Raw genomic sequence first — 12,350 nt, 5'->3', positions numbered from 1 at the left:
ATATATATATACTGTTTATATATAGATAGATAGATAGTAAGTTAGTGTGGTATGCGTGCCATCTTTGCTCCCCTGCGGTGTTGCATATAAGCGTTAAGAAAACGTCCTGCTTAAAGATTGCGCAAGAGAAAAAATCATTGCTATTCAATAAGATGCTGTAAAAGTGTTCTTAGCTAGAGGTATGATACAATTCCTGTGTCAGACCTAATTACACACAATTCCACTTCATGAAGACTGAAAGAAACTTAGTGTGGTAATATAAAGCTGCCCTCAAATTCGATCAGTTGGGAGTCTCTATTCAGATTCGCTTCCTAACGCACTATCAGATGAACTCGTCTTTGCTTTGTAATGAGCCATGTTACTTGCCTCGTATATCTTTTAGAAAGATGATATGGCGTCATACTGCCAAGTGCTATATGTGGCTTGATACTCGTGAGTACAAAAATTCTTGTGTACAAGCGACAAAGTCATATATACATATATGATATACTGTATATATATATATATATATATATATATATATATATATATATATATATATATATATATATATAATATATGTATATATATGTGTGTGTGTGTGTGTGTGTGTGTATATAATATATGTATATATATATGTATATATATATATATATATATATATATATATATATATACATATATATATATATATATATATATATATATGTGTGTGTGTGTTTGTGTGTGTGTTTGTGTGTGTATATGTGTGTGTGTGAGCGCCTGACAAATCGTGCTAATTCTCGTTTTTATAGCAGATGGTAAACAGCTTTGTGCTAAATTGTAAATAACATCAAAACTTATGCAAGCAGATATACCTAGAAAATGGACATGTATTTCATGTAGTTACAAAACTGAAAAAATACTTTAGGTAAATTTGACATGCCCTTTAACCGTTAAAATTAATATTTAGGAAAATCATCTTGTGTAATGCAATTCTTTAGTTTTACTGTAGGATGAAGTCTCAGGCATCTGAAGTTATTCAATAAGAAGTTGCTGTCGGTGAAGTGCAGTTTTACACACTGTTTAAACTTACAGGTTTTTAACTGTTTTCTTTTTTCTCGGACACCCTTAACCTTATACAATATACCTTTGCCCTGAACGTTTTAACCTCTCGAGATCCTAGGTTATCATTTATGTGTCATTGCTACATGTGCTATTACTATATATATATATATATATATATATATATATATATATATATATATATATATATATATATATATATGTACACATATATATTAAGACTTTTAGCGAAGTATGTGCTGGCCTGTGAAGAGGGTGTATCCGGTGCAGGTGGCATTTATGTTGATGCTGGTGGTTTCCGCGGTTAGATACAGCGGGTATCTGACTCATTCATTTGTGCATTCTGATCATGGCCAAAATGCATGGAGACAACATGACAGATTGATGAAAACATTGTGATATCTGTGGGGTCTGAAGGCGGAATCCTTTGAGCATTGAATCCGACCGACGGTGTCGTCACGCGCTTCCGGGGAGGGGTTATTAAGTGAGTGCTTGCTTATGTGCACTCTCTAATTTGTATATTATCAAGGAACCATACGATAGCTATTTACCTCGATTTTCGGCTGGTGTTTTTCGCTCTTTGAGCAGTGTTAGTGAATAAGAACAGCCACTGTGAGAAACGTTTCCATGCGGCCATAGAAAGTGAATAAGATAACTCATTAACACATATTTTTTCCAGACATTGTGTGGAATACCCAGTTTGCGTTGCAATGAAACTCCTCTGTTCTCCATTATGCATTTTTCCGTTTTGTTCTCCATTATGCATTTTTCCATTTTAGTGTCTATTTAATATATGATATGTTTCTTTTAACAGGAATTCTGGGTTCTTCCTGTGAGGACGAATATTTTGGAAGTGGTGTTCTTTTAGCATACTATATGACCAGGGTGTTATTCGCTAGTATTGGTTGGTTTAGAATCATTAATTCGATTGATTATGAGTCTGAGTTTCCTCTAGTTATGACTTCCATTCGTATGGGGTGTGAGACACTCCATTTTATGACCGTAGCTTTTGCTGGAATACTTTCGTTAAATTTGCAAATAAAGGCTAGTTTTGTATCTCAGCGTTTTATTCTAGTAGGCCTTTGTTTGAGGATAGATACAGGGAGAGGAGTCGATGAGAGAGAAAGAATGTGCTGACCCAGTGCTGACCATTGCTACCGGAGAATCTTAGAGATGTAAGATGATATGACACTGTTCTTAAAACGTATGTAGAAAGAGATTATAACCTATTTGACCTTGGTGCAAGGCATCACATATATATATATATATATATATATATATACATATATATATATATATATATATATATATATATATATATATATATATATATATATGTATATATATATATTATATTATATATATATGTGTGTATACATATATATATATATATATATATATATATATTATATATATGAATATATATATATACACACACATATATATATATATATATATATATATATATATATATATATATATATATATATATATATATATATAGATATATATATATATATATATATATATATATATATATATATATATATATATATATATATATATGTATGTATGATACACACACACACACACACACACATATATATATATATATATATATATATATATATATATATATATATATATATATATATATATATATATATATATATATATATATATATATCATATTTGTATGTATATACATATACTTTACAGTATCTATATATATATATATATATATATATATATATATATATATATATATATATATATATATATATATATATATATATATATATATATATGTGTGTGTGTGTATAAACCCGTTATAAACGCCCGCGTGTTTTTTCATAAGTTTCTTTAAACATTTGACAACACCGAATCTTATCCAGCTTTCGTTCTCATATATTTATCATTCATCCCGTTTATAAGTTTTTGAGCATCTTTTTACGCAAGATGTTGAGAAGATTGATGCACCCAGCCGTACCAGTGGCTCCACCTAAACCAATTAACCTTCTGTAGACCTGCATCCGTTTTCTATAACTTCTCCAAAATTCGAGGGCTGGCTTATGATCATCCTCTGCTGAACACCGTTTAGCCTCTGCTTTTTTAAATATCTCGGGTCAACTCTGTTCTCTTTTTCATTATGAACGTGGGGTTATGGCCTTCTGCATATTGGCATACCATGTGCAACTCTCCTGCATCTTAAATCTCGACTCTGCAATGGCATCATGCCTTGAATTTTAATGCCTACTAATTTTATTGTGCTTTTGCCATAGTTCACCTAATTCTGCAACCTTTTGCTGTTTTTCACCCATCATTTCACTCCACTTTCAACTGCTTCCTTAGTTACGAGTCAGTGTAATAATGAGTTGTTAAAAAACGATTTACAAAGAATATAAATAAGGTTTATGTTATGTGGCTTGTGAATATAAGGAAGGATTTCGTATAGTACAACAAGAATTTTTCCTTGGAGGAGCAAAACATTCATAGATATTCGACAGAGCTTTGCTAGGTTAGCTTAGTCTTCAATGGTATATATGGTAGCATTAGGAAGATCTGTATAAGATTTTGCATCTGTCACTTTGTTGTGTTATTTTATAATTAGTCATTTTATTCTAGTTTTTGTAAAGCATATGAACTGTATTATTATCCATTTAGTTTGTTTTCCTCCTCCCCGGTGGTTTGTCTGTTTAGTAATTGTCACTAATGACCATTCTGTCTTTTCATATTTTTGTGAGCGAGTGGTGCTGTCACCATGGCTGTGTCGGAGGTTCTTTCGACTGAAGGAGTCAGTTGATCTCTGAGCCTTATTACTCCTGGTGACTGCTGATTTTGCTACGTAACGCCTGCTTGGATGTACTATTACTCAAAGGATTACACTTCATCCAGCCTCACCCTCGGCTCAGTAAATGTCGAGGGCTCTCGCTGCCAAGGTATAAGTGAACGATATTTTTTGGAATAGTCAGGCAATCTTTGATTGGTCTCATTTGGACGTCCCTGGTTTCCTGGAGAATCATCCTTGTGGACGTAGGATCGCTGTTGGATGGGTCCTATCGAGTACCCTAATTATATTCATTTGCCTTCACCACTTCGCCCCCTCACTTTTGTCTCTGGACGCAGAGACATATAAGTATCTAAAAAGATCACGGCTATAACTCCAGTGTTACGGAGGACAGCACTATATGATTAAGGAGATCACGGCTACTGCTCCACTGTTTCGGAGGAGGGAAATTATCATTAGATTAATTAGTTTGTAATTGATAGGTTGTTCTTACTTTCCGAATACCTTCTCCTATCTGAACCCCTTATCTTTGTGGATGTATCTTTGCTTTTTCTGTCTTAATTGGGTAAGTGTGTTGGTTTACAAATCTTTCAGGTTGATTGGTGTTCATTAATAATTGTATTCTGAGGTTCAGGAATAACTTCTATCTGCATATTTTTTGTATTAAATTTAAGTGTTTTTTGTGGTGTTTCGTTTTCCCCCATGAATTGATTTTTGCACTATTAATATTATTTGAGAGCTATTCCACTGACTGTGGACTTAGCTTGTGGTTGTGAACAGAGTTTGATAAAGTTATTTAATTTTTAGTAACGGAGGAAAAGGACCGTTACACATCTTATAAAATATTATTTAAAAAGTCTTTGAAATATAACCATGTCTTTAAGTGAAGTGTAGATTCAGTCCCAATTTTCAGCATATCACTAGATGAGCTTGCCTGTTGCTTGTGTTAAGCCAAATAACTGTCTTTGTTTATTTCTGGCATTCATGTTCTGACAGTAGATGACAGATGGGACTACTATGCGGTTTTTATCATGCGAGTGACAACATCGCAACACCGCAAATAAAATTAAAGAAAAAATTTAGGAATGAGTTTAGATGATGGATATAATTTCTTGAGGTATAGCAATCCTTACATTGCAAAGTATCTTTCATACTTTTCTTTGGAGGCGAATGGTTTCATGAAGGTTTCATGAAGGATATTGAAAAAGTTTCTGTTTAACTAAATTTACTTAAGCAAAGAAAACAGCCAATTATATCACACTGCCGATTTAGAACCAACAGCTCACGAAGACAACTGCTCGAAGATGTTTGTTGAGGATCGGTAGAAGAAATCCCTTGCAAAGGTAACTTAAACAAACACAAAGCCTTAGATACTACAGAGAAAATAAGAAAACTCGTCGCTGCTGCTGCGTTACAGCTGATTCTAATTTAACGGTAAATTCTCCTTAGAACTTAATATTATTATATGCGGTGTCCTCGTCTACGCTTGCCACTGATAACGTTCGGCCAGCTGCTAGACTCGAGCAGTCGCCTCCCAAAATGACAACAGCAGCGACGACCAAATAGAAGAAGATAAAAAAAAAAAGATAAGACAAATCAAGAAGATGAAAGTGACTAAGAAGAAGAAGAAATGAAATCATCTGAAGTTTCGACGTCGTTTCGGAAAAAGTTTGAAGTCCCACACTTCGTTCGTTCGCAAAAGGTGAATTGTTAGGATGGTCACTGATAGGAGATGGCGGTAAAGCTGTTGTTCGATTCGTTCGTCTGCCAATTCCAGGTTGGATGGAATGGCTAAGGGCTTGCGGAAGGAGGAGGATGAGGAGGAGGTGTTGTAATAGGAGGTGACTTGGGTCTAGGTACATTTACGCGCGGGGAACAAGAGCTGGGGAGATGGTTTTCCCTTCGACCAGTTGAGGAGAAATCTATGGCTGGTCGACGCTCATTCCACGGCGCAGACGGGCGAAGTCCTCGAAGACAATGTCATCGCCTTCCCCTTTGTCCTTGGATATCAGAGAGCCTAGGAAGAAGAAGAACATGATGAAAAAAAAAGTGTGTAAAAGCGATGAAACTGGATGTATTACCTCATAGTAGGCATTGTATCACTTCGGCTGCGGTGACCTTAAACCCAAATGATCTTGCTATCAGAATCTTAGATGATATATATGTTTCTCTTATGATTCTCGTGAAAGCCTTTGTTTAAGACTAACCTTTCCCTTTAATTCTAACAGCTACATCTCGTACATAATCCAAAAGTAGGCATCTTAATTGGATGAACCCACCCACCCCGGCGGCTTTTCAACCTTCTTTATACTAACAGCTACATCACTTACATAATCCAAAACTATAATTGAACCTTTTAGAGTTCCTAGAAGGTTCTAGCAGGCATCTTAGTTGAATGAACCCACCCACCCCGTCGGCTTTTCAACATCCTTTATACTAACAGCATTAATAACATCACGAAAACCAATTTCCTTTCAGAAATACGAAAAACAGAAGTTCTTCCTCTCACCTGGGGTTGGGTGCAAGAGCTTGAATGGCAGGTCAGCCATGAGCTCACCGCCCAGGGCACCGCAGTTGAGGCGAACGCGGGCGGAGTAGCTCACGACGATACCAGTGGCATCGTTGGGGTTGGCACCCTCGGCAGCGATGGTGGAGGAAGCCAGGTTGGCATCGCTGTCCTGTTGGGAGAGATGGCAGATACCAGTGAAAGATCTGACTGACAGTTGCCGTTCGAGCTTGGACTATGGATCAGCTACAATCTGGTAATCATTTTGTTTTTCTTTTATCTGTCTACCAATTTATGTATGGAAATATCACTTTGAAAATCTACTTATTTATATTTTTACGAGCGATGCAACTGTGCATATTGGTTTATTAATATGGTTTCATCAGTACTTTATGAAATATACAACAATATAACGCTGAAATCCGTCCATTTTAACTAAATATTCTTCATTGTGAGACAAGGCTATATATAGCCATCGTATTGCCAAGTTAGCATCCACAAAATAGAATATCCTATATGAATAATAATTATACTCTTCATCTACTTAATAGAAAATAAGTAGACAAGGAAAATATAAGACATTTCATTATAATTACATTCATGTTTCATTTCTTTTTATATCTTTCTACATTTTTTGTGCTTACCTTCAGTTTGCCGTCAAGGGCAATACCGAACTTGTTCTGGTTGGTGGAAGCCAGAGGAACGAGGCTGAAGGACTTCTGGAGATTAGCTCCAGGAGTGATGGGGCATCCCTCCTTGGACTCCAGGGCAGCCACCTGAAAAATTAAGGGGACCGTTGCTGCATTTCTTTCTCTTTAAGTAACAGGAGATTCCTATGCAGAATTAAGTTGCGCCTGTGAAAATGTAAAAGTTTTTCTTTTGCTTTTGTTTTTTCTTATATAAACAACCTCCTTTATTTTAGAGGAATGTCTGTCTCTTGTTCGCTTCCCAGTTTCACCCTTTTTCGTTTTTCCTTCTGTTGTAACTAAGGCAGTAAGTTATTCTTCCAGAGTCCCGTTTAGCTAAAGCCTAGCTAGGGCTGCAGTCGTCTGACAAGAGACGCTAACCACTCTACCATGGATAATGTATTATAATCATAGAATTTTATCACCCTCAATCAGAGGTTCGTTTTAGAATCTATGATGGCTTTTCATTAGAGTGAACACCCTACTAAAAATATCGTTTTTCCTCCTTTCGGCTATTCAGCAACCTTAGATGAATGTAGTTGAAAAGAGAATCAGCTGATGAAATGTCCCTGATTTTCACCTCACAGATAATTTGAAACTTTTTGTTGATCATTGTTGTGCTTAAACTATTAACTAAGATGATCCTCGACCATAAAGACCATATCAAATTTTCTAACAAATTTTTAAGAAGGAATCCCAAACGATAGAAAAGCCTTGTGCCCCGTGAAATCCTTCGATATCTATTCAGTAAACCCTTATAAGTTTCCGCCACAGTGGGGCTGCGCTGTAAGATAAAATCTTCCCACACTGTAGTTGTAGTTGATTGTCTTCAGTATCGACCCCCCACCCCCACACGAGTTTGCTCCCTCACCCTCTAACCCCCTGAAAGTGGAGAGAGAGACAGAGAGAGAGAGAGAGAGAGAGAGAGAGAGAGAGAGAGAGAGAGAGAGAGAGAGACCCTTGGGCCATTCAATTTACCTCACGGGTGAAGTGGTTGTTGGTCATGGTGAGCTCCACATGCTGGACGATGGAGCACTTGATGCTCTTGACGGTCTTCCTGCTGCAGTTGCTGATGCCAATCATGGGGATGATGGTCTCCCCGTGGTAGTACACGTCCCTCTCGAGGTTGACCTCCATGTTGATCTTGCCGGTGGACAAGGCGAAGCCCTTGGACACCATGGTGCTGGGCTGGCGCTTGGTGCGGTCCAGGGGAGCGAATTGCACCTTCCTGACGGCCAGGGTGACGGAGTTCCTCTTGTGGGGCTTGTCTTCTCCGTTGTCGGCGACGAAGACCTTCAGCTCGTAGATGATACCCAGGGGCTTGCTCTGGCAAGACATAAAACGTTCAAAGATAATAAAAAATATATATTTCTATTGTCTAAGACCTACAGTATTCGAGACTGTGCATTCAAGCTGCAAGTTTCATTTGCTAATTCTCCGCCATTGGCAGATTTGGTAAATGCTGTTTTTAAATTAATTTGTTTTACATGGGTATATATATATATATATATATATATATATATATATATATATATATATATATATATATATATATATATATATATATATATATATATATATATATATATATATATTTATGTGTGTGTGTGTCTGTGTGTGTTAAAAATATTGTAATTTTTGCTTTTCTTCAATCCTGAAACACTTTGTCGATCTTTACCAACTTTTTAGCACAATTTTTTGTTTCATGAAATTGATATGAATTATTTTGAAGCACCTTAATTGGTTTTATAAGAACACTATCACTTCATGGACATCTGCCCGATAGCTTAATTGAATGACCTGCTCATTATTTCTAATTTAATAAGATATTGGAAATATAACTTCAGTATTGCTCAACTAATGCAGAGAAGTTTATATTAAATTTTAGTAATAAGTGGCTAGTTGCAAGTGGATAATTGTCAGTAATTAGACACCACGAAATTTAGAATTAGATGTTATATACAAAAAATAAAAAGAACATCATAATTCATATTTCACAGTCGTCAGCCAGGTCCGAAATTCCATGGACAAAGAAGCAGCAAAATGAACTGTTCAAGCCAGTACACAAACAACCGTCAACTTACGGAGTGCTCCTTGCCCGTATGGAGCTGGGCAGAGGTAGGAGCGCTCTGGGGGATGGTGACAGCGAAGGGATAGGCATTGCCTCCGAGCTTCTTCACCAGCCTATCCTGGACAGCGGTCAGCTCGGGCGTGCCGTTGCAAGGGTAGATCTGCTGGTTGGTCAGCTGCAGTTCCTTGCTGAAGTGCAGGCCCATGACCTCATCCTCCTCGCGACCGAAACGGTACGTGACCGTAACCTGTACGAGGAAGGACGAGCATTGAATGGGATGAGAGGAATGAAAGACGTTCGCATTTGGAATGGATGAATCAATTATATGTGCAACACCTAATTATAACATTTTGCTTTATTTCCATCGCATTGAATCCATTTAGAATCCTCTATACATAATATTGGGACGCCCTTTTTTTGTGGGGAGGGGGGATTACTTACGGTAGCGAAGATCTTACGCCCTCGGAGGTAGTCATTTTCGCAGACTACGACGCCATCGACGGGCTCAGTGGAGACGGTGTTATCGACGAAGTCTCTACGACCTAGGTAGACGGTAATCTTACCTGTGAAGGGTCAAGGGTTTCAGTTAGTGAGGTAGAAACAGTAAGATATAAGGTTCAAGTTAGAATTTGTATGAAAAGGCCAGTGTATTATGATGCTGTGTCGTTTTTTATGTTTGAATCTAAAAGAGCTTTTCGTCAGCACTAGGCATATGAATGTAATGCTGCATGTAGGCAAACAAGAGTCAACAGACAAGTAAAGAAAATATTACAATTACAGGAGTCCTACCAAGAGAAAGCAGTTGGAAAATAAAATAAGAAATGTCCCAAGATTTTACCCTAATAAATAAAATCTAAGGGCAAGATGCTAACAGATATACGGTAACATAAATCTGTTGCAGGTGAAAAGTCCATATGAATTATTAAAATGCAAACGAGAGTATGGTAAAATATATGTATAAAAAAAATTGAACGGCGAAGATCTGTGGTAGAATCATTACAAGATAAATTCTCTTAGTTTATTCGGAATCTGTGAATGAGGACCGATTTTGATTATAACATTTTAAAATAAATAACAGTTAGATGCTAAGCCCAGATTAGTGTAATAAACTACTAAGCCCTATAATTTCAAATCCACGAAGAGCGCCGATGACCATAGCCATAAAAATTGTGATATAATACTGCATAATTAGATGAATTAAGGTAACTGTAAACCAAAGTTGTGATAAATACAGTTACTGAAACTTTTGGATTATTCAGCGGCTTTAGAAGGCCATTATTTGTTAGACTCCCGAACACACTGGTATCCGACATTCATCATAGAAGTTTTTAAGCTTCAAGTAGCCAGGATCGAAGTAATTTCAAAAGAGTGTTGGGACAGATACAAAGTGAAACAGAAGACAACCAGTCTTCGTAGAGGGGTGGCTGTTACTTAACAGTCGGCTGGTAGAAGAATGAAAGGGAAGTTCTTACGTGAAGTGTTAAGCTATTTGCACGTTCTAGAGCGAGATTTCATTATCTGCTGCACCTGTGTAGTTCAAATCTGTCTGCGTGAAACTTTTTTTTTTTGTATGTGAAATGAGGTGAATTTGCATCACAGCACTAAGACAGAGACCTTTGGCATATTGTGAAGAGAATTTCGGTGGGTCTTAATAACACCTGGAAGCCATTAAAGTACGTATTTTTGGCTTGTAAAATTCGCATGTATTCCAATGATATCATCAACGGTCTCGAAGTCATAAAGGAAGTATTTTGTTTGAAATTAGGTATGCACCAAGTTAATCTGAAGTATTTCTTTGTTAAACGGTGGAGTAAAAGTCTGTTTGGAAACGAAATATGCCACATTTTGGGGTATCAGTTTTTCTAAGTGTTAAAATTATGTAATATATAGTCATTAATACTTACTACTGTATACAGGGTATTTACAATACTATACATCTGGTTTGAAACATATGTGAGTGTGGATTTGTGGAATAATTTGCAAGTTAAGAGTACGTCAAATGGTTTCTGAAACATTTCTTTAGTCAGCCATATTACAAATCTGAATTAACGTCTTCGGTAAGAAACCAGACTTCTGTACATGTGTTTGTATGTATACTACTGTACTAAACATTGAGCCACAAGCTATTGTGCGCGTGCATACACAGACAATGTATATATAATTATGTATGTATATATATATATATATATATATATATATATATATATATATATATATATATATATATATATATATGTGTGTGTGTGTGTGCTGAACACCTAAGAGACACTCTCGAGTTAAGAAACTAGATAAATTTCCAATCCTCACACACTTGATCACAAATTAAAAAAAAAAAAAGTGGAAGGGGAACTTCAAACCAGCAAGAAACCTCCATCGAAACCATGAGGAATATTTGCTGTAAAACGTACCATTAGGAGCGGTTTTCTTGAAGACTTTCACTGCGTTAACCATCGGAAGTTGATTGGAAGTTTTCCTCTTGCGAGAAACAGAGAGAATTCACACAGAAAGGCTGTTTGCAGAGCGACAAACAAAGGTGGGATGAAGACAGCTTTTGCCCAGGAGACGTTATATACTCCAGGAACTAATCCACTTAGCCGAAAAATTTGCAGGTTTCTGACGATCTTGTTGGGTGAGGGACCCTGGGGTGATTCCCCTCGCCCACCCCATCCACAAGACCCCATCCTTGGCGGGCTATTCACTAAAGATAGCTGGGGTAGGGACGGGGGTTGGGGGGATGGGTGATGATCGACAGTTTGTGGGTGGGGGTAGTAGGAGTTCGCGGATAACCGGCTTAATCTGCACAAGGACGTTTGGGGTCAGCTGACTTGGACTGGACCCCAGTCCCCAAATAGGATTATGACGTTCTTGAGTTTTTTCCCTGTAGCCAAAGTTTCTCTTTAGACAAAGAATGATTATTAATCCACATGTAACTGGATTACCCTGTGCTTGAGTGGTATTTCCAGGTATTTTGTGGATTTGAACTCTGGAAACAAATTCGTCCTGTATTTTGTTCTGTATTTTGCAAGGAAGTGAAGTTTTGCATGTTTTCAATTTCAGTCTGTATCACATGCAGTTTATTTTGCTACAGTTTTGTTATGAGAGGTCATTGAGGGCCAGTATGACAAGTGGCACTCTTGGGATATTGAAGGAATAAAAGAATACCATGTTAATGTTTCAGAAGTAAATTTGGAGGTTAAATTTAAGTAGTGATGGAAAAATCGAAGACTACGATGAAACTAAAACTAGTTTTACCTT

At 36.8% G+C, this 12,350-nt stretch overlaps 1 protein-coding gene across 1 annotated transcript; it reads right to left on the bottom strand.

Annotated features, from left to right (window-relative positions):
* Window positions 1–5,040: 5,040 nt before the first annotated feature.
* LOC136848682 (arrestin homolog) lies at window positions 5,041–11,774 on the bottom strand. Its single transcript, XM_067121154.1, has 7 exons — window positions 11,504–11,774; window positions 9,537–9,658; window positions 9,109–9,342; window positions 8,003–8,350; window positions 6,983–7,114; window positions 6,342–6,510; window positions 5,041–5,849 (listed from the first exon to the last, which is right to left on the bottom strand). Exons 1-7 carry the CDS (start codon window positions 11,544–11,546, stop codon window positions 5,755–5,757), a joined length of 1,143 nt encoding a protein of 380 aa, XP_066977255.1. The 5' UTR covers window positions 11,547–11,774; the 3' UTR covers window positions 5,041–5,754.
* Window positions 11,775–12,350: the final 576 nt, after the last annotated feature.

The sequence above is a fragment of the Macrobrachium rosenbergii genome, chromosome 19, assembly GCF_040412425.1.
Source record: "Macrobrachium rosenbergii isolate ZJJX-2024 chromosome 19, ASM4041242v1, whole genome shotgun sequence".
Taxonomy (NCBI): domain Eukaryota; kingdom Metazoa; phylum Arthropoda; class Malacostraca; order Decapoda; family Palaemonidae; genus Macrobrachium; species Macrobrachium rosenbergii.
This window is presented reverse-complemented; position numbering and strand designations above follow the sequence as displayed.

Bases quoted from the DNA above. Each gene is read 5' to 3' on its own strand.
- LOC136848682 (XM_067121154.1), bottom strand. From the start codon at position 11,546: ATGGTTAACGCAGTGAAAGTCTTCAAGAAAACCGCTCCTAATG. The intron at 9,659-11,503 runs GTACGTTTTACA...GACCCTTCACAG, and splicing joins CAAGAAAACCGCTCCTAATG to GTAAGATTACCGTCTACCTA. The intron at 9,343-9,536 runs GTAAGTAATCCC...TTCCTCGTACAG, and splicing joins GGCGTAAGATCTTCGCTACC to GTTACGGTCACGTACCGTTT.